Source organism: Malaclemys terrapin, chromosome 12 (genome assembly GCF_027887155.1).
Source record: "Malaclemys terrapin pileata isolate rMalTer1 chromosome 12, rMalTer1.hap1, whole genome shotgun sequence".
NCBI lineage: Eukaryota > Metazoa > Chordata > Testudines > Emydidae > Malaclemys > Malaclemys terrapin.
This window is the reverse complement of record NC_071516.1, coordinates 18,722,532-18,748,830: the sequence shown is the minus strand read 5'-3', so window position 1 is coordinate 18,748,830 and position 26,299 is coordinate 18,722,532. Positions and strand designations below refer to the sequence as shown.

The 26,299-nt window shown below is 37.2% G+C and overlaps 2 protein-coding genes across 7 annotated transcripts in view; one reads left to right on the top strand and one right to left on the bottom strand.

Moving 5' to 3' along the window:
* The window catches only part of NCOA3 (nuclear receptor coactivator 3), a 165,318-nt gene extending 146,971 nt beyond the window's left edge, over nucleotides 1-18,347 (top strand). For 3 of the 4 annotated variants that reach the window (XM_054045649.1, XM_054045647.1, XM_054045650.1), the window contains 9 exons: nucleotides 859-1,095; nucleotides 4,232-4,358; nucleotides 5,164-5,335; nucleotides 6,337-6,633; nucleotides 8,961-9,065; nucleotides 9,595-9,823; nucleotides 11,648-11,822; nucleotides 13,748-13,889; nucleotides 15,024-18,347. In XM_054045649.1, coding sequence (XP_053901624.1) covers nucleotides 859-1,095; nucleotides 4,232-4,358; nucleotides 5,164-5,335; nucleotides 6,337-6,633; nucleotides 8,961-9,065; nucleotides 9,595-9,823; nucleotides 11,648-11,822; nucleotides 13,748-13,889; nucleotides 15,024-15,035 — 1,496 coding nt within the window. In that variant the 3' untranslated portion in view covers nucleotides 15,036-18,347. The remainder of the gene's footprint in view (nucleotides 1-858; nucleotides 1,096-4,231; nucleotides 4,359-5,163; nucleotides 5,336-6,336; nucleotides 6,634-8,960; nucleotides 9,066-9,594; nucleotides 9,824-11,647; nucleotides 11,823-13,747; nucleotides 13,890-15,023) is intronic. The other variant, XM_054045648.1, reaches the window with a different exon arrangement.
* Nucleotides 18,348-19,334: 987 nt separating this feature from the next.
* SULF2 (sulfatase 2) overlaps nucleotides 19,335-26,299 on the bottom strand; it is a 267,917-nt gene continuing 260,952 nt past the window's right edge. For 2 of the 3 annotated variants that reach the window (XM_054045651.1, XM_054045652.1), the window contains 5 exons: nucleotides 25,667-25,809; nucleotides 25,161-25,284; nucleotides 22,854-22,884; nucleotides 22,489-22,545; nucleotides 19,335-20,869 (listed from right to left, as the gene is read on the bottom strand). In XM_054045651.1, coding sequence (XP_053901626.1) covers nucleotides 20,839-20,869; nucleotides 22,489-22,545; nucleotides 22,854-22,884; nucleotides 25,161-25,284; nucleotides 25,667-25,809 — 386 coding nt within the window. In that variant the 3' untranslated portion in view covers nucleotides 19,335-20,838. Of the gene's footprint in view, nucleotides 20,870-22,484; nucleotides 22,546-22,853; nucleotides 22,885-25,160; nucleotides 25,285-25,666; nucleotides 25,810-26,299 lie in introns of those variants that run through there. The other variant, XM_054045653.1, reaches the window with a different exon arrangement.

Below are 26,299 nucleotides of genomic sequence, written 5' to 3'. Positions count from 1 at the left end.
CAGGTTTTTGTATATTGCCATTCCTGATATCTGACTTGTGTCCATTTATCCCCTTGTGTAGTGACTGTCCAGTTTGGCCAATGTACATAGCAGAGGGGCATTGCTGGCACATGATGGCATATATAACATTGGTGGACATGCAGGTGAATGAGCCGGTGATGTTGTAGCTGATCTGGTTAGGTCCTGTGATGGTGTTGCTGGTGTAGATATGTGGGCAGAGTTGGCATCGAGGTTTGTTGCATGGGTTGGTTCCTTAGTTAGAGTTGTTATGGTGCGGTGTGTGGTTGCTGGTGAGAATATGCTTAAGGTTGGCGGGTTGTTTGTGGGTGAGGACTGGCCTGCCTCCCAAGGTCTGTGAAAGAGAGGGATCATTGTCCAGGATGGGTTATAGATCACTGATGATGCGTTGGAGAGGTTTAAGCTGAGGACTGTAGGTGATGGCCAGTGGGGTTCTGTTGGTTTCTTTTTTGGGCCTGTCTTGTAGCAGGAGGTTTCTGGGTACTCGTCTGGCTCTGTTGTTTCTTTATTTCCTTGTGTGGGAATCATAGTTTTGAGAATGGTTGGTGAAGATCTTGTAGGTGTTGGTCTCTGTCTGACAGAGATCTTCACCAAGCTAGCAGAGCACCTCACCCTCCCTGATTGAACGAACCTCGTCATCTCTATACTGATTTATACCTGCCTCTGGAAATTACCATTACTTGCATCTGAAGAAGTGAGGTTCTTACCCATGAAAGCTTATGCTCCCAATACTTCTGTTAGTCTTAAAGGTGCCACAGGACCCTCTGTTGCTTCCAATAAAAAAAGTTATCATATGTTCTATAGGAGAAATAATCTTTTATATGCTCTTCATTGTACTAGGTGGACCCAACAGAAATATGGCTATGAATCAGCATCCAGCAGGAGACTGGGTTTTGCCAAGCTCTAAGGTTAACAGACTGGAACCTACAAATTCTGGTTCAATGGTGAGACCAGGACCAGACTATAACCCATCCCTTCCCAGACCTACAGTGGGTGGCTCCATGCCTGGTTTGCCCATCCGGTCTAATAGCATACCTGGTACAAGACCAGTGCTACAACAGCAAATGATTCATATGAGTAAGTTCTTTACATTTGTATAAACCTATTTAATAAAATGCATAGTTTTGTTGATCAGGCATTCAGAATAAAGATCCTTTTAATTTCAGTATCTGGATTTACATCCAAAGACAGTTAATTCCTTGAGGCAAGCTCCATATTTTCCTCTTGTGCATGAAAAGTGCCAGCACACTGTAGAAAGTTCCTTAATCTTAATGATAATTAATAATTTCAAACTAAGGAATTCCATATTTAATTATTTGTCCGTATGTTTGCTTATATTTCCAATTGGAGGTGTCATTTTTCCTATCACGCCAAAAGAAAAAAAAAAAGAGTATTCATATATTGATGATCTATCTCTATATTCTTGGAGATGGCTTCTACATATTCCCGCCTGTGAAATTCAGAGTTCTAGGAACCACTCTATAGTTAGCTGCAGGTGTAGGGACTCTGTATCAGGAGTTTTAGGAAATCTAGTTTAAAAGAAAAAAAACTATTTTAATTAGTAATAGTTATTGGTGGTAATATTGGTTTTACTAGTATGTACATAGCTTTTTAGGTTGTCTAAGGTAGTTGTAAAATGCTTTTTTTTTTTTTTTAAATTCTGCACTATCATGCAGTTAGATTCTTGGACCTACTCTGGCTCTTTTCTGGGGTGTCATGTTTCATATAGAACTTAAAGACCTATACTAGAGAGACCGGATTTAAATGGCGATCTCATGCCCTTTTGTCATCCTAAAACTAGCTGATCCAAGAAGAAATCATTTACAGTGTTCAGAAGATGCTTCTTTAAACTTGACCCATATTGATGCTTGACCACTTGGTACCTGAACCTCTCATCATTGTTTTCCACAGGGCAGAATTGTCCTGCATTTGCATCCAGATTTTTTTTATCAAAAGTAGTGTCTGAGTTCCATGTGAACAAGACTATCAATGCCCTGTTCTTTTTAAAACATGATGCTCATATGAGAGAAACGAAACTTCATGCCCAAAATGTTAAGTGGGCCGTAAGTTTTAATTAAGATAGAACTCAACCATTAAAGAAATCTTCCATGCTTTTTATAACATTTTGGGGTCAGTGTAAAGGAAATGCCATTTCCACATAGCACCTCTCAAAGTCAATTGGACTGGACCCTCAAACTTGTTATACTTCAGCGAAGGTTACAGTACCCAAGGGTCTGAGGGCTCACTTTACCAGGGCTATAAGGCAGGATCAGTGGCATTTCTCTAACATTTCCATCATAGAAATCTATTGCCTGAGGTTTCTCAGCCCTACTGTCTCAACTTGGCATTGGGATGTGATGCTCAATTTGGGAAGACAGTTCTGCAGTTCTTGTTTAATTAGAACTCCTCAGCTCATCTTGCTGGAAATTGTATTGCTAGTGAATTCTTATAAGTGGAAATCTGTAGAATACTGCTGAGTTTTGGGAAAAGTAATGCTTGTTGGGACAGCACAAATGCCCCCACACTGCACTGTTTGTTTGGAGATGTTAAATGGTGATGTGATCCCCAGCCGGCTCAGTTCTTTCAATGGGAGTAGAACTTCTGGTAAGAGGGAAAGGTGAATGGATAAGGCAGAGGCAACACACTCAAATAACCAGTTGCTAATAAGTAACTTATTTTGTACTTGTCTTTAGAATGTCACATGTGTTCATGTCACTATTACAGTGCATGATTGATAGTGTCCTGACTTCACTGGCAAGAAGAGAGGGGTGGATAAAAACTGATCTTTTTTTTTTTTTTTTAAATAAAAAAACTTCTTAAATTTAAATCCGTTTTTAATTTAAATTGAATACAGGTTATTGCAATAAAATCTAAACTATTTAAAATTAAATTTGAAATTATGACAATCTATGTTAAGGCCTAAACTTTTATAATCTGTTAAAATAATTTAAATTAATTATATGAGTAATATTAAGCAGTACTTGCTTGTTGCCAAATTTTAAAGAAAGTCAAACCACTTAACTGGTGGAAGTCAGTGTGGTGGAACCAGAGTTTGTTGATGTGCTAAACCAGCTTTTGACAGCAGTAGCCTCTTCTACTGGTGCAGAGAAAATATTTTCTTAAATTCAACTAGTTCAGTTCAATATTAGCTCAAAGTTAAGAAACCAAATGGGAGTTGCAAAAGCAGGAAAGTTTGTTATCCTTTTCCTCTTCCAATCTATGAATAGAATCTGGGTCTGAGAGGATGAGGTCTACTAGTTCTAAAATCTTGAAGGTCATGGTAACTAGAAACAATCAGTTTTGTTCACTAGCTACAGATAATACTTCCTTTGATAAATAAATCGGTTTTAAATGCCAAACATTTTGATATACTTCTCGATAAACTTTTTTTTCTCATGTTTCAGCATATTTAAGGTAGTTTTATTTAACTAATAAAAATACCATTTTAAAATACAGGTTTTTTTGCATTTTTAATTGAACTTTAATTTTCATCCAACTAGAGCTTGACACAAATCACAAATAAAAATTAATATTTTAGTAGATAAATGAATAATTTGCCATTTTCTATGATAATAAAATATAAACATTAAAAATCTGAATAAATGTAAATTAAGATAGATAATTGCTTTACATAAGTGTGCTTAAATATAGTGTATTCTCCTGGTTAGCAAAAAGTAGTACCAAATGTAGTGTAAAAGGTAGATTTAGTTGCAAATCAACATGTTTTAATGGTTACCAACGAGTGACAGTTGACATTTCTTTAGGAAAATAACTAAAAAGTTTAAATGCAAAACAAGATTAAAATTGATTATTTAAAATAAGGTTTCCTGTTTGCTAATTTAAATCATGAATAAAATTGGGGATTTAAATCTCTTTGATTTAAATGAACCCACCCTGAAAAATTACTTTTGAATTATATTAGGTTACTGCATTCATATTGTTCCCATTTGAGGTGTTGTGGGACTGATACTAGAAATCAAAATCATATCATGTAGAGAGCAATAGCTCTAGTCCTTCATATCGTGTGTGTGTGTGTGTGTGTGTGTACATGCTGTTTAAAGTATTTAGTTCTAATTAGACCGTTAACCTATTGAAGTTACCAATATAACACACAATAATCTGTAGAATCCCTAACTTTTATTTCACATGTAAAGCAGGATGTTAAATTTTACCTTTGTTTTCAAAAAATAATAAAATTAATTTTACTTCATAGGGCCTACTGAGATTAATATGGGTATGGGAGGTAATCCTTATGGGCAAACAGGACCATCTAACCAGCCAGGATCATGGCCTGATAGCATGCTGTCCATGGAGCAAGGACCTCGAGGGTCACAAAACAGGTAGGGTTTAGAATAGGTGATGAAAGCTGCATAGTTTGAATATGACTGATCACTGCTATAAGAAGAGTTTAAAAACTGGAACAGTATTTGTTCTAAGATATGACTTTCTGAACCCCTTTAGTGCTTCCAGAACCCTTTGTTCCATGAGCAGTGGGCACCAACTGACATAGAAGATTCATCAAAAAATGGGCCCGTGCCCTAACAGAACACTAACACCACCACCAATATGGCATACAGCAGATGTTAAAATAACCTGGTTTAACAGCTTTGAGGATAATTTTCAGCTTCGTTTTAATTGTTTTAAATACATTTTTATAAACACATACATGATGATATAATATGAAAATATGTGGCAGTGCTACATGAGAAGTTCCTAGAAGTGAACTTTGAAAGTTCTTTTCTAACTCTGAAAATTTCTCATCTCTCTTGCTAGCATGGATTCATAAACTGGTAATAGTTGGATTTGATAGGTCTCCTCCATTTTAGTGCATGCAGTAGTGGATTTGGGAGTAAAGACTTCAGGCTTGTCTACATTAGCAGTTCATGGCAAGCTAGGGTGTAAATCTACCCTGCGCTAGCCTGCTACCTCAGCTTGCCATGAACTATGTATTTGTGTAGACAAGCCTTAGTTTCTGTTTCCAACTCTACTGCTGTGACATTGTCCATGTCTGTTAACCTTTATACCTTAGTTTACCCTTCTGTAATATGGGTAACCTTACCCATTTCTGTAAAGTTGTTTGCTATCTTCAGGTGATATATGCTACATGTTTTTATAATTAATGGTTTTTAACTTGTTGCTTTATAGACAATTAGTTAGAAGTTCTTTGGATGATTTCTTATGTCCACCTCCTAACATGGAAGGCCAGAGTGATGAAAGGGCTCTTTTAGATCAGCTGCACACCTTGCTGAGTAACACAGATGTCACAGGATTGGAGGAAATTGACAGAGCATTAGGAATTCCTGATCTTGTAAATCAAGTAAGTAACCCAGAGGGTTTTAACCATTTATTTTCCTGCTTCCTGAATGATCTTGGCACTTGGAAAGTGAATGAAAAAAGCATAACATCTCAACCTTTTAAAATCTGCTTCAGGCGTCCCTCTTTGATGAAAAATACTAACCAGTATTCATTAAACTTTATACCAAAAGAACTTGTATTATGTTTTTCAAAAAATACCACAGGTAAGAAGGTGTCATTTTAGCATAACAGACATGGATATATTTCAATTCCTGACTTCTTATAATATTTTATTAACATAAACAATTTGATATTACTATTTATTCCTGTTAGCACTGCAGAAGTAGCACAGCTATGGGAGAGTGAACTGGATTCTTGTGATTCATGCATCCTCTACAGAGCTTAGATTGCAGAATACTTTACTGGCAATGATGTGCACGTACTAAAGAACTCAGTATGGCTTTCAGATCCCAGACTGAGTTTGCATGGCTGGCTGTTAAAAATATAAAATAAAATATTTTTAAAAATCTTGTAGAATGAGCACACTTGATCTGGAAATCATTCAGAAACAGAACCCTGTATTGTCCGTTTTACAAAGTCATTCTTCGAAATAAAACTACAAAGGCACAGGCAAAGTGCTGGGGGCGGGGGGAGGTGTTCAAACCCCAGGCCTTGCCCCCACTCCACCTCTGCCCCGCCTCTTCCCGCTCAGTTCCGCCCCCTCCCCTGAGTGCACTACATCCTCGCTCCTCCCCCTAGCTTCCTCCACACTGCAAAACAGCTGATTGTGGTGGGCGGGAGGTGTGGGGAGGCAGAGCGAGGCGCTGATCTGCAGGGCCTACTGGCGAGTGGGAGGCACTGGGTTTGTGGGAGAGCGAATATGGGGGTTGCTGGTGGGCATTCACCCAGGAAAGCTTATGCTCCAATACATCTGTTAGTCTTAAAGGTGCCACAGGACTCTCTGTTAATAAATATTTAAAACGATGCTGTTCTTATTTGCAATATATTCTTTGTCTGTTAAAGGGGCAAACTTTGGAACCCAAGCAAGATTCATTTCAAGGTCAGGAATCTGCAGTTATGATTGACCAGAAGCCTCCATTATATAGTCAGCCCTATCAGGGGCAAGGGGCAGCAATGCCAGGAGGTTTTACTAACATGCAGGGACAACAGCAATCCTTTAATTCAATGATGAATCAGATGAGCCAACAGAGTAATTTTCCACTGCAAAGTATGCATCCTAGAGCAAGTCTAATGAGACCCCGAACCAATACACCAAAGCAGCTCAGAATGCAACTTCAGCAGAGGCTTCAGGGGCAGCAGGTAATCTTTGCTTTTTTGTTTACACTTTTGTCTTACTCCAAAAGATAGAAAACTTTGTTGCAGTGGAGAGAGAGGTAAAGTGAATTATATTACTTCAAAAGAATAAAGGGAACATAGAAATTGCCATACCAGTTCACACGAGGGGTGTCTAGTCAACCATCCTGTCTGACAGTGGCCAGTACCAGATGCTTTAGATTCTAGAACAGTGGTTCCCAAACGGGGGTTCATGAAATGTTACAGGGGGTTCTTGGGGAAAAAATTCTCCAGTGGCGGACAGAGCTGTCCTTAGGGATCCCTGGCAGCCTGGAGCCCCTGGACTTCCAAGAGCTAAGCAGATCAAAGCAAGCATAACTATCACACGGAGGAGACTTAAACTTCAAGACTCCGTATAAGAAATGGAAAGGGAGGTGGATATTTTTTGCTCTTTTTAAAATTAAATAGGCAGCTAGTATTGTTTTTAAAATTATGATGAACAACAAGTTTAAGCTTTGTTGTAACGTGCGTTGTTTTCCTGGACTGCTCAAGACGTGAATGCTTATGTAGGAGGAACTCTCTGAGTTGGCTTCTTAAATACCTTCATGCTCTTTCACATCTGATACTCCTTGATGAAACATAGGAGCCTTGTCTTATAACAGGCTTATTCAAAGTGATACAAGCTACAAAATCAGATCCTGGAAGAGTGTTGCTGTTTTCATAATGTAATAAAATACTGTAATGATAAATAATAATAAATAGTGTGTAATAAGCATGTCATAAAAACAAATTTTATATTTCCAAGATCACTGTTTTTATAATTTATACTTGGGTAAAGGAGAAAATCCTTGGAAATATTCATTTTTAGGAAGGGGTTTGTGAGGATTGACATTTTAGTGAAAGGGGTTCACAAGTTGTTAAAGTTTGGAAACCACTGCTCTAGAAGAAGGTGCAAGAACCTCAGTTTGGTCAAATATTCAATAAGTTGCCCATAGGAGATCTCTTCCTAGAACCTCCCAGTTAGAGGTTGGTTTTGCCCTACAGTACAAAGGTTTATATTGCTTCCAATTTTTTGTTCTTTTAAAAATAATCCTGTTTAATATAATTCTGGATGATCTCATTATCCATGCAAATGTCCAGTCTTTATTCTGAGTCTTGTTAAGCGCTTGGCCCCAGTGATGTCTTTTGCCAGTGAGTTCCACAGTAAATATATCTGGCTTTTTAATGAATAAATAGCTTTTCAACTTATTTTGCAAATTAAGTAATTTTTATTGTGTCAAAACAATGACTTCACGAAGATCAAAATGTGCTATTATCTACCAATCACTCCCTCTCTGAATAGAGGCATTCAGATATCACTTGATTTGATTAATTGTATTAAATAAAATATAAGTGAATGGTGGTGGTACTTTTTTTTAAGTATTGTTTGTTCTCCCTTATGAATCGGATCCATTTTAGATACCCTGATGTTATGGTGATAGGCACAGTATAAGAAACGAGATAGATTTTAACACTGTGCCGTAAAAATTTAAAAAAGGGTTATTTGTTGTCTCAGCGTTTTGACTTACATTTCTTAACAGAATATTTCAATTTAATTTGTGTGCCACAGTAAAGTGCAACCTTTATTATCCATAAGTCATTGGGGAACACTGAATATGTTTTGAATAACAAAAGCAACTGATAGCAGAGGAAATTTTTATTGTAAGAAGTGTAAAGGGTTGTGAACAAATTCTGGATAACAGGGAGTGTCAGATAATAGAGGCTGGGAGAATTAATGTAGTGGCTTATACTATAAAAGAGTGTAGTATTCAGCACTTCCCATCCCATACTTTTCTTCTTGGCTGGACCAGGGCATTGAATCAGGCTATGGCTTTTTGGAGCAACTGTCATGTCTTTTTATAATAGTCGCTTTAATGGTATCCACCCTTGAAACAGATGAAACCTGTAGTTATATATATTTTGGATATTTTGGAACTCGGAGTAGAAGTGTTGGTCTACTATACTGTGCTTCAAATAAGTTTGGTTACAAAATATTTTATAAGAAAGTAAAGCCTTTTAATGCCAGGCCACTTAATTTGAATGTGTGAATTACAACTGTTCATGTTCAAATTTAAAGATGAATGCTTCAGCATTCTGTATCTAACAAGGTAAAAACACTAATCTCTGGATTCTAGATGCAAAAAAAAAAAAAAATTACATTTGCAGAAAGGTGGTTTCTTTTTCTTATTTTTCCTAAATAAAGAGTTTAGCTGCTGTTACTTGGTTTGATTGTTGTAGCCTGGTGTTTTTGAAGATTCCTATTTGAAGCAGATTAATACAGCCCACTTAGACACTGTTAATTGTCTTTCCCTAAGTTTTTGAATCAGACCCGTCAAGCACTTGAGATGAAAATGGAAAACCCAGGTACTGGTGGTGCCCCAGTCATGAGGCCAGTCATGCAGCCGCAAGTGGGGTCACAGGTGAGTAATCATCACACTCACCCTTCCAAAATAGCATGTTGTAAAATAGCAGGGAACAAACATGTCACACACAAGTCCTTATAGAATTCAGGCCTTCTCTCATGGTTCCATGAGGTATATTTATTTTCTTTGGTGGCTGAAGAATGATCCTCATTATCAAGTGGGTATATCCCCCACAGTTCTGAAATTGCAGACTTGTGGGCACTGGTACCTGTGGTCTGTTATGACACTCTGCATCTGTAGCATATAAGTAGTATTTTACCTATATGAAATGAGTGCTAAGAAGATAACATCCTGCATTAGCTTTTTAGCATGAATAAGATAGTTTAATGCAAACTTAAACTTGATATTTTGATCATTTTAACACTGCCAACTGGCTTTCATTAATGTGAATTCCATTGCTAGCCCTGGATGTGCTGGGTCCTATGGGTACAAAATATGTACATGGATTGATTCTCTGGCATGCCTTTAATTTTACTTGTTAAATATCATCCAATACATTTTTTTTGTTTGTTTGTTTGTGGGGTAGCAGCAAGGTTTTCTTAATGCTCAGATGGTGGCTCAGCGCAACAGGGAGCTAATAAGTCATCATATCAGACAGCAGAGGATGGCAATGATGATACAGCAGCAACAGCAACAACCTCAGACCTTCAGTCCACCACCAAATGTGACTGCCTCAGGAAGCATGGACAGTTCTCTGGCAGGTCCCCCAATGGCTCAAGTTCCTTCGCAGCAATTCCCATATCCACCTAATTATGGTACTGATGCTCACATCTCAACTCTGTCTCTCCCTCACTCCATCTTCCCTTTCTTCCATTTATCTCATCTACCTAAATATTCCAGATCACCATGAGGCTTGGGAGAAAAAATTCTTATAAAAAAGTGGGTGGGTGGGTGGGTGTGGTTTTCAGAGATCCTGAACACACTGTGTAACCAAACATTCTTAAATGGAACTCCCTCTGTCAGAGTGAGGGAGGCTATCCATTTATTTCCCATACCAGCCGTGATTTCATCAAATATACATGTAAGTCATTTCTGTTTGTGAAGATACAGTATAAACAATGAGAGCCCAAGAATTTACATTATCATCGTTTGGTTATTTTCCAATATCTATACAATTGTTATGCAAAGCTCTCTGGCTGCTGCTTCCAGAATTTGCCATATGTTGCCCATAATAAAAATGGCTCCCCCTTCCTGCAGATATATTAAAGCAAGTGAAAGTTAGAAGGAAGTGGAGAGGATTAGGATGGCTAAACCTTTGTTGGTAATAGTCTAAGAACAGTGATCTCCAGTATACAGATAAGAGTGCAGGGGTGAGAGGAGAGTGTAGGGAAAGCTGCTAACCTGTGTAGTTTGTTTCCATCCTGGGCTAAAAAATTGCTTAGAACTTTTGTTTTAGGTTTCAGCATTTATTCAGCCCAGGAAATGGTTATTATCATATAAATATGGAGCTCCCTTGGTTATCATTTAAATAGTCAAAAAATTAAAACAGTTAAATGTGCTGCCAATGAGCTTACTGTTTGTTTACTATGTAATTAGTTTGATATATTGTTTCCTGATGTAACAGATTCTATTACTCTTCTCTTCCCCCACCCCCTTTTCTGTTTTGATAACTTTCTTGCCTGGATCATTCCATACTGTCATGATTTCCATAGAACTGTTCAGTAGTTCATTTATAGAAAGCAATGAATATTTATTTGAATTCATGCACATCTATATGTACCTACTATCTGGCTGCCCTCAAAATCCAGTTTTGAGAGAGAAAAGTCATTATTGTGAATCCAGATACATAATCCCAAGTAAATTCTCTAACCTGTTTGCTACAGAACACTACAGCAATTTATATCTGACTATCTTTCTGCAGCATTCTCTTAAATGCAGACATTTTATTAGAATATGAGACATTCCTGATACAATTAAATGATTTAATTACCAAGATGGATGTTACATAGTATATTAACTTCTTATTTGTTAGCTTCTTTGTGTTATAATTTCTCATGCACACCTATGTTGCTGTATAAATAATACCGAGGAGGGAAAATATCTTCTGTTTCTTTTCACACATGAGTTACGAGGAAAATGTAAATAGCTCCTATTACAAGTATTGGAGGAAAAACTTTTGAAACACTGCTGAAAACTGAAAATATCTTGTTAGAAATCATTTTGCTGATTATAGCCTATATTTGTCTTTGCCCCTCCCTTTTGCAATATTACTGAGATTATTTGCAAAAACAGGATTTTATTGCTAAAATGTTTGTCTGCTTGTGCTACTTATTTGTCACATTAAGTTATAATTTGATATCACAACTAGTTGCTGTGTAAAGAATATGGAGTTCAGATGGGCAATAAGCTGCAGAAGTGAATGAAATTTTAAATGTGCATGTGCGCACATACAAATCCAATTTCCATGTAAGGGAAATGCAGACTAGTGTTTAAGAACAATTGTAAATCTCTGGGGGTTCAGGACTCATCACGCTTGTTAATGTGATGAGACATTTTTCATCCTCCATTGCAAGGAGATAGACTAAAAATGCTTAAAGATGACAATTAGCATCTGTTTTGTTTGTTCTTTGTCTTGTAAGGAATAAGCCAACAACCTGATCCCACATTCAGTAGAGTAGCAAGCCCTCCCAACCCAATGATGTCATCAAGAATTAGAGCCTCTCAAAATCCCATGATGCAGCACTCTCAAACAGCAGCAATGTACCAGTCCCCTGAGATGAAAGGCTGGTCATCAGGAAACATGGCCAGGAGCAGGTGAGCAGTAAAGACTTAAGTCAGTGTTTTTCAAGTGTGACCAGTGATTTTGGGTGTCCCAATTTTCAAGTGCCAAAATTAAGACATTTCAAAGGGGCCTGATTTTCAGAGGGTGGGTGCTTAGCACTTTCTGAAAATCGTGGATGAAATCTTGGCTCCATTAAAATCAATGGGAGTTTTGCCATTGATTTCAGTGCAGCCAGGATGTCACCCCAGGTCTCTTTTAAACTGTCTGAAGTTGGACACCAAAAATTGCTAGTTGCTTTACAAAATCATGGCCATATTTCTTAAATAAACACCCAGAATCTCTAAGTGTATGCTGTACAAAAAGCTAAGTAATCAAAACCTATATTCATGTTACTCCACACAATAGACATTAGTGTTTTACCTTCCATTAAAAATGTACGTGTGTGTGTATGTAGCGCACACGCCCACACACAGTAAAAATAACATTAAGGTTCTAACCCAAAGATGCACAGGCAAGGAGATTCTGACTTAAGGTTTCCATGAATCCCTTGTCCCTTCAATGCTAAGATTAAGGGTTTCATGGGAGTCTTTAAGGAACAGTATCTAGGCCAGTAAACTTAACTTTTTATCCTCTGTCTCATCTGCAAAGTCCTTATAATTCTTTGGGCTTGTCTACACTTCCAAGACCGGTGATGGATGCATCGCCGGTTGATTTAACAGATCTAGTGAAGACCCGCTAAATCACCCACAGCTTGCTCTCATGTTGACTCCTGTACTCCACTGGATGGAGTTGACAGGAGAGCATTTCCCATTGACATCGCATAGTGTGGATCCCGCAGTAAGTAGATCTAAGCTATGCTGATTTGAGTTGCGCTATTCACGTAACTCAGATTGCATAGCTTAGATCGATTTTCCCCTGTAGTGTAGACAAGGCCTTAGTGTATTTGGTGGGCTTTTTACCAGAGTTTCAAAGCTTTCTTGTTTGTTGTTTTCCATGACTTAAATACAGATACACACTTCTTATTAATTAGCAGTGGACAGAAAGGAAAGATAAAATACATGTTTCACCTGTACACAGTTAACATGAAATTGTCTTATGTTTGGAATGTTGGCAATGATTCTTTCAATGTAAACCATCTAGAGGGACATCCACTGGGAATATAAATCCACTGCATGGCTGTCAATGGTCTTTCATATTCTGCTTCAACCAGCTTTGAATTCTGGGAACATGAGCTAAAAATAGCTACATGTTCTTACTTCTGCTGAACTTAATGCCTTTGCTACAGCATTTTCTTACTCACGACCGAGAAATTGTCTTCATTGCACCTGAATGTTAAATCTGTGTCTTACATTTTGCAGCAGAAAAGGATTTGGGTGAAGATAAACTGAACATTTCAGTTTCTAACCAACAAATAAGAGAGATCATGCCCTTGTAATAATTAGTGTCTGTTATGCCCTTGATCCTGCCCTGGCTAGGTATGAATACATGACTGAATAGATTTTTCACCTAACATCCATTAGAGTTTATATCTTTATAATTAGAAATCGGATTTAGTCTAGGAATATTGACAAAATACCTTGGAAGAAATTTAATTGGGCACAACAATATTATGATGGTGGACTGATGTGATCACTGGAATCCCTAAAAGAGCTACAAGAGAAAGCTTGTTTCCGTTAATTAGTAAGAACACTTACCAGATTCCTGAAAAGTAAATTGTTTTGTAAATATCAGATAAAAATTAAAACTGATCAGAGTACTGGTATTTCTATATTGTCTATCCAATGTGTACAAGTAACAAATGTGGTACCTTCTGGTTCTGGTAATTATATAAAGATTTAATTCTATTTCTTATCTTTCTGCCATGTCAATCACTTGTGGCCTGTATAAGGATGGCAGTGCATTAAAATACCAATCAAACTTTATGGAAGGTAACTTTATTTGTTCTTGTGTGCTCCAGTTCTTTTCCACAGCAGCAGTTCAGCCATCAAGGGAGCCCTACAACTTATAATCTGATGCATATGAATGGCAGCAGTGGTCATATTGGACAAATGAACATTAACACCATGCCTATGTCAGGGATGCCTATGGGTCCAGACCAGGTAAGATAACTGTAACAATTCACTCCACTGATAAACAGTTCTGTAGAGATTCAGAGGCTTGGTCAGCCCTAAACGTACAGGAAGTTATAAGATCCTTTTAAAGGTCTGTAGCTCCTCTTTTCCCATTGAGTACAATCGGTTCTCAAGCTGGCCGACTTCCTCTCACACACTGGTTTTCAGTTCTCGCTGTCCCCTACGTCATTTGAGGATAAAGCTTTCATTTTGCTTTAGTAGGTTCTGTCTAGCTTTGCTGATATCCATTCTGAAGCCTGGCAGTTTGCTTCTAGGTTAGCTGTTTTTCTTCAGGTATCTCATGATTGTGGCTCAAGAGACACAATGGTCACTTAAGTACTACTGAGCTTGGGGAAATTCCAGAGACCAAAATACTTGAAAGAGGTAACTGTATCTGCTGAGATTTTACAAGTTGTCTGCAAGACCATCTTCAATCTAAGAACAAAGGTTTCAACTAGACTAAACTGACAAATTTCACATTGGAGAGTGGGAGTAATAGAAGTACTAGTTCTTATCTTGTAGACAGAGTCCAATAAAGGCGATTCTTCTCCCTAAAAATGGATTGTCTTAATATTTTAATCTTCAAAATACACACTGGGCCAGACAGTGTGTGAAAATGCCTCGATAGCTCAGTGGTTAGGGCATTCACCTGGGTGGTGGGAGACCCAGGTTCCAGTACATTTGCTCCAATGAATATTTATCCACAACGGAGCTGCTCCATCAGGAGACCATTGAGAGAGACCTGGCCCTAGAATACTCCACATCCCAGTGGTTAGGGCATTTTCCTGAGAAGTGGGAGAACCAAGTTCAAATTCCTGCTTCACATCAGGCAGAGGGAGGAATTGAATCTGGGTCTCCCACATCTTGGGTGAGTGCTCTAACTAATGGAATAAAAGTTATGAGAGGGGGCACCATCATCTTCTCCTTCTCTCATTTTTTGTGGGTTTAGACTTGCTTTGAGCATGCCACTGAATTGGGCCCTACAGAGTTTGTGGCAGCTAAGTAGGAGTTTTGTGAATGCCAGCAGTGACTGTCTGGTGGGACATAAGTTCCTTAGTGCCCCTTGTGATTCCGTCCTGGTGTTTTTCTGATAGTTGTTCTTTTTTTGTTTTCCTTTAACAGAAATACTGCTGACACCTAAAACCGTGATCTCCCAAAGTAGAATGATCTATATTAATGATGATGCACTAGTATTACAAAGAAAAGCTACATATTCTACGTGGCAACTAGTACTGGCCTTATGGAAATAACTGATTTTTCCAGCTGATCACCAAGATGTCCCAAGTGACTTCATACAAAAAAGACTTTTTTTTTAGTAGAAGCAGTCTCTCTGTATTACTGTATATTGTGGTGTACAAAACAATGGTCATAAATACTTTTGGCACTCTGCCTCTAGAAATGTGAATTTGGGAATGGCATTTTAGTAAATATGATGGGTAGACTCTATGTATACCACTTCTATTTACTGTAGCTATCCAAAGCCCTTTAACTACAGGCAGGCAAAAGTGCCTGGAGAAGTCATGGTAGATAAGAATTCTGATTTCTCTAGTAAGAATATCTGAAAGAGAATGTAGTTCCTAGCCTTGACTCTTTTATATTAATTCCTGAATACAAATGCTGCTTTTAACCTCTTATCCCCAGGAGTCAGGATTTCCAAGCATAGTGGCAATGCAGAATGAATTGACATGTAATGTTCCAAAATCCTGCCCATTGATTCCAAGGGGGGTTACAGAGAAAATAAATTAAAATTATTTAAACATAATCGTGACTAATATTTAAATTTTGATGTGCAGCTGAGTGCACTTTATAAAAGGCTATATAACGGATTAATGCAATATCTTTGATAAGGATTAAATAAACCGAAAGGTAGGGTGTACTCATGTTCTTTTTCAAATCCAATCTTTTAAGAATTGTTGATTGAAAAGACTGTGTACTGTAATGTTTTATGTTATTGGAAATTAGAGCAATAATCCTTCATGTTTTTTGGGGGGGAAAAAACCTTCAGAAAAATCAAGGCAAGGCACTGCAGTCTGAATCAGAATTTTGCAGGGTTTTTTTTTTTTTGTGAATAAATTTTGTAAATATGATCAAGAATTGTATTATATATATATGACTTTTGTAGGTCACTAACTCATTTTTGCAGAGTTTGTGAAGCTAAATATTTAACAAAGTTGATTTCTGTAAACTCATCTTAGTTGAGGTCCAGATAGAAGACCTTTCAATTTTTTTTTTTTTTTTTTTTTTAATTTAATGACCTTGGAGTTGGGTGACTTTGGCCCATATCTTTTTCTTCTTTGGTCTTTGCCACTTATTTTATATCTTTAACATAATAGCTTTTTAAAAATATAATTTGTTTAGGGTTAAGCAATTGGTTAATGCTTTCTCCACATTAAGTGAGCACTTTGTTACATTTCATTTTTTATAGAGGGCAATTTGACAAAAAAGGCTCCCTGGATTGTAAGCTGTCATGACTTGTCATAACAGTTCATGGGGTTTTATATAGCCTTTTTAGTTAATGAGTCCGTACTGTCAGGACTTTTGGTTATCTTTAATGAACCCTAAATGTTTTTCTAGAAAAGATGCCTATTGCTAAGTATTTCTTGTTAATTACTTCTCCACCATCACATCTTACAGCAAGCAACTCATTTGTTGTCACATGACATCCAGAAATCTTTATGGATATTAAGCCACAGTTTAACCAAATGTCTGCACCTCTTTGGATTGTTCTATTGTAATGAATGTATTTTCCAAACAAGTGTCTCTACTATCAGTATTCATGTTAGGTTACAAGTCTATTCATCTTTACCTGTTGACAGGTTGTATTTTTTGTCCATAAAACGAAGATGCTATTACAGATTATCCACTTTCAGACAGATGGCGATTGAAACCTGGAAACTTCCATAAGGGTGTGAACCAGAAATGTTTTAAGGAATGTGGTGCTTTTGTTCTATTGTTCATTGTGTAATGGAAAACAGAATTCTCCTGAGTGAGTGAAAATCAGTGATTCTGATCATTTCTTTTTGGTACTGTAACTATGAAGTCATATTTTGTTTTGCAGTAACTTGAAGGAACTTCCATGTTCTTCCATTTTAATTAAAATAATTTTCTGTGCAAAAATTCACACAACTTTCATCCTATATCTACAGCCACAGTCCTACTCCACAAGGCAGGCAGGCGCAATAAAAATCTGCTTTTTATGCAGCCTAGTCTGTACAATCAGCATTGAGAACATAGATTTGGCTGTAGTAATTTAGTTGTTTCCACTCCTCAGTCTGGTTCATCTGTGTTGTAATGCATGACATTTAAAAGCATAAGGAACTGTTTTCCCCTTTCTTGCTTTTTAGAATCCACCTGCTGGTTGAGTCAGTGCAACGTAATGGAGTTGAAAGGCAACAATCCCTTGCTTTTTATATTAAATCAGAATAGAATGATTTTATATCTTGTAGTTGTTCATTATATTGATGGAAGCTGCAACCCTTGATTGCTTTGACTAGTGAAATCTTCAGGATATGTACTACTTTATGCTTTTTGCCCTTAACTTTTTTTTTTTGAGAATGATTCTATTTATATTTCTAAAATGTGGTACCTGATGGATGTTACAAAAGATCCTTCTTCTCTCATCTGCTTTTAGAATGTTGTTTTTTTCCCAGTAATTACTTTTTGCTGAATCCAAAGATTTGTTTTAATTCAAATATGATAAAAAGATAAGCCTTTTTAAACCTTTTAAAATTAGTGTTATTGAAACCTTTTAAGACAACAATCTAAATATTTCACCTAGGTTGAAAAGTGTATTTACTAAACTAAACAGTCCTTTGATTTTGGTGGTATTTGATATCTCCAATAATTGTGTTTTGGTTCTACAGCAGCAAAGTTTTCTGAATGATTCAAGAAGCTGTGTAACTATTTTTGACAGTATGATTACAGTTTACTAGTGTAACCAGTTGAATCACTACTGCATAGCAGACATAGTCTCACTACATGCCTGCCAGGTTTCCTGTTGATTATAGAAACCATGTGTTATAAAATCCATTAGCAATTTTTTATTCAATCTCATCCTAAATTTGTGCTTTTAATGTGAGGAATTCAAGATCATTTTTTAAAGCTATAAACAAAACTATTTGAATGTTGTACCAATTAGCACACATTTTATTTTAGATTTCAAGTGGAGACGGATGATAGAATGATACAGCAAGTATGAAACCATATAATGCTGAGAGCAATATTTTAAAAAAATTCTCAGGAGAAGGCATACAGTATTGAGAATTGCATTTAAATTTAGTTTACATTAAAGTACTGCTTGAAATGTGTGTATCTTTACATTGCAAAAACAAAAAACCATATGGGCTGATTTATAAAAGGGTTGGTTATAAAGTATTACTGCTCTTCTGATTTTTGTGTTTTGATGTTAATAATAATGTAAATAAAGGTTTCTATTTAAAACCAGAACTTGGTGATTTAGTATGTCAGCTGTTTAAGCTCTGAAGGGTGCCAATTATATTCTAACAAGGCCAGCAGTGTAGCATTTCCCCACCAAACCAAAATATAGCCACTCTTTGAGAGAGAATGTAACACTATTATGTGAGAGGAGGCTAGATTTGGGGAATGATTTAAGAACTCTTGGTTTCCTGGGTTTAGGTGTGTCCCAGGGGCTGAAGATGTATCAACTGCAAAGGTGCCTATAAAATGATCTTTCTGGCTTTAAAAATAGTGTTCTGACACACAACCTACAACTAGAAGGAAGGGTGGGGAAATAAAAAGAACTTGGGAACAACCAAAGGTTTGGGACAGAAGTTTTCTTGCTATAATATATATCTTCCGTCATAGGGAGAGCCACAGGCTGAAGCCAAGTTTTGTATAACAGTTTGAAAATATACTTTGCCATTTTTTCCTGAAATGTATAGTCAGACTTTTATACTGTACTAAATTACAGAGAAAGCTGAGTATTTTTAGATAGAGGTAGAGATGTAATTTTTAGAGTACTTCCAATTGATATAGAGCAGCATTATTAACATTAGTTGGCCTTCCAGGATTCCACCTTCTCCCATCTCCAAAGTTGCTGCCAGACGACAGAGAAATGTAAGTTTCCTTTTTTCTCCCAGATGGGAATTGTATACAGATACATACACTTTCTTCTTTGGGAAAGGTTTGGAAAACAGTGAAGACACAAATTCTGTAGAGAGACCATTTGCCACTTACTTGTATCAGACTTCCATTATCCTTGTAAATGTCTTTTCTTTCTGGTGAATCCACTAATGTTTTAAAATCAGTATAAGCAAATATTTGATTGCATTTCCTAGACCAGCACACATAATATACTTTTGAAGTACAAAACTCTGACTGGACAATATATTAAATCTGGAATGCGACAAATACAGGCTTAAACCAAATTTACTTTTCCTAGCTTCACTGAAAACATACAGCAAAAGCCTATAGTCACCCTTGAGAGAGTTTATTTGCTCAACTTCTGTTTCCACATTCACCAATACTTTATTAGGTTATCATAGAATAGACCTCTTAAAAAAAAAAAAAATCTAATAGGAAGCTTCAACAGAGATTACTTGCTGGGGACACATAATATTTGTGTGTGGGGTTACAGTGCCCCCGTACTTTGCTTATTTAAAACCTGTTTAGAGGACCAGAGGGTAGTCAGAATGAAGAAAAGAATTACTAAACAAATTCATATTTTTCCTTCTGATAGTTTCCCCCGGGATACTCAACACACAGCATCTATTATGGTGAGCACCCCATTTCAAGTTTTGTATATGATTAACCTTTAATGCATTTGCAGAGCCTGTTTGGAGTGTATTTAATAACCTTTTCTTTATGAAAATATTCAGAGATACTTAAATTACTTAGTAAATGATTGGGGATTCCCCTTCCTAATACTGCAGATTATAGACATTAAATCAGAAGTTCTAGTTTCCTGTACACTGAGCTGTGACTTTTTTTATTGGCCAAGATTGTTGCTTTTTACAAATGTAAAAATTAAGCAAACATGTGCTTTCTCAAACAAGTTGTTTTCATTTTGAACATACAATATAATTTTACCACATAAAAAGACTTCATACAAATTTGATTTCAGTAAAATTCAAGACATACATTAACTGAAATTTTGCAGTGCTTTTAAAAATGGATAAATTCTGAAATTTATTATGTAATGTTTAAGTAACAAGGTACCATTTTGAGAAATGATAGTTGGGCATTCCACTTTTTTATTGACAATTTCTTTTGAACAAGACATTGAATATTTACAGAACCACTCCAGCAATCTGCTTTTTTGTTACTCAAGATTTTCTCTATTTTTCCTACAGCTGGCAATAGGGTGGCTATGGAGACAGTGAACTAAAATGATATCCTTAGAGGAAACTTGAAGTATCGTGCTGTTGAGCATTTTTAGCTGCTGCTTCTTCAGTGCTGCTGGCTTGAATTCCTGAATCACTAAATAATACTGTCCTCATTTAATCTGCCCCAGTCAAAAGTAAAAATTTCCACATTGTTTAAACTTTGCTTTGCAGCTGTTCTAATGACATTTGATGGGGTAGCTAAGAGAGGTTTTTAATTTGTTCCCACTGAAATAATTTTGTGGGTGCTCTGTGCTTTGAGGTGTCAATCCATGCATGGGGTTAGCCTCATTTTCTCTTCCATCAATTCCTTGAACTGCGGTGACTTCGTGAAATATAATCCAAAGCAAAAGCAGATGCAACAGTGGCCTTCAAAAAGGAACCTATATTCCTGACAGTAGTTCCCCCAAATTCACTATCTATTTAATTCACTCAACAGTGCAAACATTCTATCTACTTCAACCTCAAAGTTCATCCAGTCCTCCAGGCTAACATTTTAATTCTTTCTGAAATCATATACATTTTCATTAAGTCTGTACAAGGATTCAAGTTCTGGCCCGTTTGTATCCTCATTGAGGTCCAGCAGTTGCAGGAGGTTAGCCTTCCCATCCTTCCCACAGTTGTCCTCTTTAAATAAAATAAACATATTTTAGTGTGTGTGTCTTCTCATATGCTGGGATGTGAAGTATTTGCAAATGTAAGTTTGTTTCTCAGTACTGTTATCTCCTCATCTATTGACCACCTAAAATCATTTTTGTGAAGAACATGGTATAGCTAAACAATAGCCTCTTAAAATGAGGCCCCAAAAATTGTTAGCTAAAATAAAGTGTCATATTGATCATTTGCCATAAATAGAAGCTTAAGTTTGAAACATTCTTCAATGCAGTACTCTTAGCCCTTATTTCAACAGTTGTTACTCCATGTAGTTCTAAAGCTGATTGTCACCATTTTTTTATTGCAAGTTAATTACATCAGAAATAAAGAATCACAAAATTAAGGGTAGAGTTATGAATTAACCTGATCTAACGTCCTTATATGGCCCCCACTGCCATACTATCTGAGTGCCTCATACTTTTTAATGGATTTATCATCTTCACATCCCTGCAAGGTCAGGTATGACAATATTGCATTAATAGAGAAAGATGCATTCTACAAAAAGAAAACAGAGGACTCTAGCAGAATGTCAGAATATATTGAAGCATATTTTGCAGTCAAGTTATTTTTCATGAATAGTTTGGGTAATTCAGTCTTGTCCCTTCCTGCTCATAGTACATGAGACCACTGGGGAAATAGTGGGATTTTTTGCCCCTTACAGACACAGCAGCCTGTACAATCTCACTATGTCTCTGCTTTGTCAGATCCAGTTTGTGTGGTTGACAGGCCTGCCCAGGGCCATTCTGAGTTTATGGCTTGAAGAGAGGGAGCTGCTGAGACTTAATTTAAACAAGACTGAGATTATGCTAGTATCGGGGGGGGGGGGGGGGGAAGAATCAGACCCTTCAACTGAGGGAATTAGCCTGCCTTCACTTGCTTATGTTTGCAATTCTGCTAGTCATAGCTGCCTTTGGGGCATCCAGAAGCAGCCACGGATAAGGGATTTTAGGTATCTGTATTTGGCAAAAAAGTTGCAGTCTTTTATCTGTGATTCAGAGTTTATAGCAGTGAACCACATCTGTGTCACCTCAAGATTGAAAAACTGTATGTGCTTTATGGGGCCACAAGCTGAAACTATTTAGAAACATGCTGGTACAGAATAGGGCTGCCCTCTTGTTCAGTAGCATTTCTTGTTGGGAGTGTGTTACGGGTGTACTCTGCAGTGGCTTCTAATTTCTTTCTAAATGTAATGGAAGGTGCTTGCTTTAACGTATATATCTTTTAAATGGTTTGGGTTGGTCATACAGCACCTTTCTCTTAATGCAAATATTGAGTTAGTTCCCTAGATTAATTGAAAGGAGGCAGAATTCTGAAGATTTTTGGTGAAAGTTGTGTACCTTCATTTCAAGGGCGCATAGTAGAAAATAATGTAGCCAGTTTGAATGTTTAACTTTCTTCACTGCAGCAATTTTAGACTAACCCTTAGTTTGTCAGCATTGTGCTCAATTAACAGAACTACAGTACCATCTTTAAGTGTGAGGCTCCCCTACTTTAAAAGAGTAACTGAGAATAGATGCTGCATGCTAAAAGGAGAGAGAAAAATAAATGTTAAGTCAAAGCTAATGCTTTTCATGAACTAACTCCCAACTCACAGCGACTTGGAAGATGAAGGTCTCTTCATTTCTGGCCACCTTCGACGCTGAAACTGCCTAATTATCAAGCAGCAAAAGGAGAAAAAAAGGTTAACCATCACCAAGAAAACCACCAGCACTATGGTCTGAAAGATGGGAAAAGATTTTAGCTTGAATCTGAATTACAGGAACTAGAACATGCTCTGCCAATGAATAAATAGGAATACCCCAGAAATTCAAATTAATGGGGCTGGAGGAAAAGTTTGCATCAAAGGTATCCCTGGTACAGACAGGTGAGTCCCTCCTCTGCTTTCCCAACCTCAGATTCCTCATAGCTTAGTGTGAAGGTGAGTCCTGATAAAAATTAAACTTGTTTTAAAACGTACCTGAACTGCTCGTAGCTTCCATCCTTAAGCCCTAAAAAAAAAAAAAGTAGTAGTTATCAACTGATACCTGCACAAGAATAAGGTATTGGGTACAGCACAATGCAAAAAATTGTGATGTCTCAGAACCTTCTATCTACAACCCCTTCCACACAGTGCAACCCCCCTTATACATTAAAAACACAATTTTTTATATTTAACACTATTATAAATGGTGAAGGCAAAGCAGGATTCGGCAAGGGTGCTAACAGCTCGTGACCCCCAGTGTGAAAACCCTGTATTAACCTTAATTCACAAGCCACTTTTGGGGTTACATAACCAAGTTCAAATTAGGTGGTGTGTACTCTGATCTGTGTTATCATTATCCAGAATCGAAGCCTTTTCTACTCTACATCAACATAGAGTTAGATTTTGCAGCACCCTGGTAATTCACAGGCAGGTTCATTTAAATAAATGTAGTAGAAACATCTATTAATATAAATACACAGATACAATCAATATAGAAGCCCCTGTGCTATTTTTAATCCCCCACACCAGGGGAGTGGGATGCAGTTTAGGATAAACATTTTTAGTTATGGCATTGCTGGTAAGTGCAGAAATATTTTGAAAAAGTGTCTATTAGGTTTCAAAATATATACCTCAGAGCAGTGACTGGACAGTTGAAACCTTTCACAACTACTGCTGCAGCAGACTTAGATAATGCTTTGGTTAACACTTGTTTCATTATTGGTAGGCTTTTACACCCATGAGTGTTAAACAATTTTCATATTAGATAAAAGAGAATATAATGAAATTTGCTTTCTCTATGAGGTGTAAAAACCCTTTCCTTCTCAACTGCTCAGATTTCACTAGCTTACTCATATGATATCTTGTGTGTTCTAGAGGGAACACGACCTGAATTTTTTATTGAAAAATACAAGCCGGAATTAAACACACTTGTCTTTACTATATATATATTTGTTACTTTAAATGCAGTCGTAGGGACCTCTGAGTTTTCTCAGTAAATCAGACAGAAGGTGAAAAGATAATTAAGTCATTTAAATAAGAAAAGTCATCTCAGTAGCCCAGTACAAGATTGCTAATCAAGGGAAGAGGGTGAATTGAAATGGATTCAAAAGCTTTTGCTACCAGCACTATGGTGGGGACAAAACCATTACACAGATGGCTCCTTGTTGGTTTCCAGTTCCTAATCAGTTTTGTGCGTATCATTAATTGGCTCTCATGCTCATTGTAGCAGGAGAGGGAGCAAAGTCTGAATGATATGGGAGACTGCACTTTCCTTTTCCTCTCTAGCAGTGCACCCCTGCGGTGCACCTTTTCTTTTGATAACTAATAGACAAAAGACTCCAGCACTAACTCCCACTAGGATAAATGGCTATCCAATCTATTGTGTCTTGTTATTACAGCTGGCCAGGAAACTAACTTCCAGTTCCTCCAAAATTTTTGAGTTTTTGGAAAGTTCTTCATACTGATTTGGGATGAATACTCAAAAAACTTCCCCAAACTAGAAATCTGCAATATTTCATTTAGACACACTAGCATATTCCTAAATGAAATTCTAAACGAAGTTCTTGGGGAGCCCTAGATCCCCAGGATAGTGTCATCCCTACAAGCAAGCTGCCAGGAAGTTTGGGAGCGCATCATCACTGCAGCTCCCAAGCTGGGTTGCCCACCTGGCAGGCTGCCACAGAGCATGTAGATTTTGAATAATCAACATTTTCCAATGGAAAAATATTTTGTTGGAAAGAACTACCTGGAAATTATCTGCAATACCATAGCATGTGCTGTTGGGGCTGGGAACAACTGTTTTGTTTCTTTTAAAGATTGTCTCGGCAAAAGGGGAGTAAAGTAATATAAGACTTACACTGAGGATCCTAACCAAACAAGCAGGACTGTACTAGACATACATGGGATTTTATACATTTCTATAAGACAGTTCAATTCATGAGATCTTCAGCTTCTCTAAGTTTAGTATTGTACTTTTAGCTCAGTTTTCCCCTCAAATATGTACTACTTAATATGTTAGGAAAGTAAACAAAACAGAGTTAGTGTATTGAGCAAATGTAAAGCTATGTCTATGTAATTCACAGAAATTGGATAGGTCTTTAAACACTGAGAACAGGAAATTTAGACACACTCCAATGCATACAGCCATGAACCTAGACAGTTCACAATTAACAGGATATTAATTTTTTTGGGCTAGTTGTCATAATATTAGCGATCCATTTGCAATTGTGTAAAATTAGTATTAGTATACTGGAAACCCTTTTCACTTGAGGATTTGGAGGATGTAAGTAGAAGGGCTCTTACCCAGATCCATGTTCCTAGTTCTTGGGTTGCACTGTTTATATCCTTTGCAGCTTCTTAATTCCATGAGCTGGATGTGCAGTTGATTGAGAATGTCTCTATCTAGTGTGTTCACTGCATTAATCAACTAAGGATAAATAAAAGTTCTTGTTAACAATGGATGGGTTGTTAGTGTTAGACATAAGACAAAGCCTTTCATCCCTATTTCTGAGCTGTGACCAGATGTGAGAGAGTATGGTCAGTGCAGAGCCAGCTCTAGTCCCTTAAATCAGGAAGAAGGCACCTCCCTATTTTTACTTGCCCCAGAAAACAATTGTCTGCTTCAGTGCCACTTGCACGTTTAACCAGGAAAGTGCAATATTTTTCTTTCAGAGATTTCTTTCAAATGTGCATTGGTTGATGAAAAGCTACTTATTTAGCAATTAAAAAGAAGTAATTTCATATTGAAAGGGGAAGAGAGTTTACTAGTCTGTTTTTAGTATTTCCATTTCTGCTCTGTATTCAGGTACCTGATATGGGTCAGTATTGAGATCAAAATATTCCAGGAAGCCAGTAGCAAATTCACAAAACAGGAAGTTGTGTGTCTCATTGATTGTCCTCATACACCAGTATGTGTTGTTATTGGCACTGGTACAGGCACAGAAAGGACCCACTGCAAATGAAAGGTTGAGATACTTAAAACCATAAGAAGAATTCAGCCAATGTTAGGCATGCATTTCGCTATTCTCATAGACTAAGGTCAGAAGGGACCATCATGATCATCTAGTCTGACCTGCACATTGCAGGCCCACAGACCCTCACCCACCCACTCCTGTAATAGACCCCTAACCTCTTAGTTACTGAAACCCTCAAATCATGATTTAAAGACAAAGTTTCAGAGAATTCGTTATTTATTCTAGTTCAAACCAGCTGTGCCACATGCTACAGAGAAAGGTGAAAAACCCAAGGGCCTCTGCCAATCTGACTTAAGGGAAAATTCCCTCGACCCCAATTATGGTGATCAATTAGACCCAGAACATTTCGGTGAGACCCCCCTCCTCCCCCCAGCCAGACAACTGGAAAGAATTCACTGTAGTAACTCAGAGCCCTCCCCATCTAGTGTCCTTTCTCCAGGCATTGGAGATATTTGCTATCAGTCATGT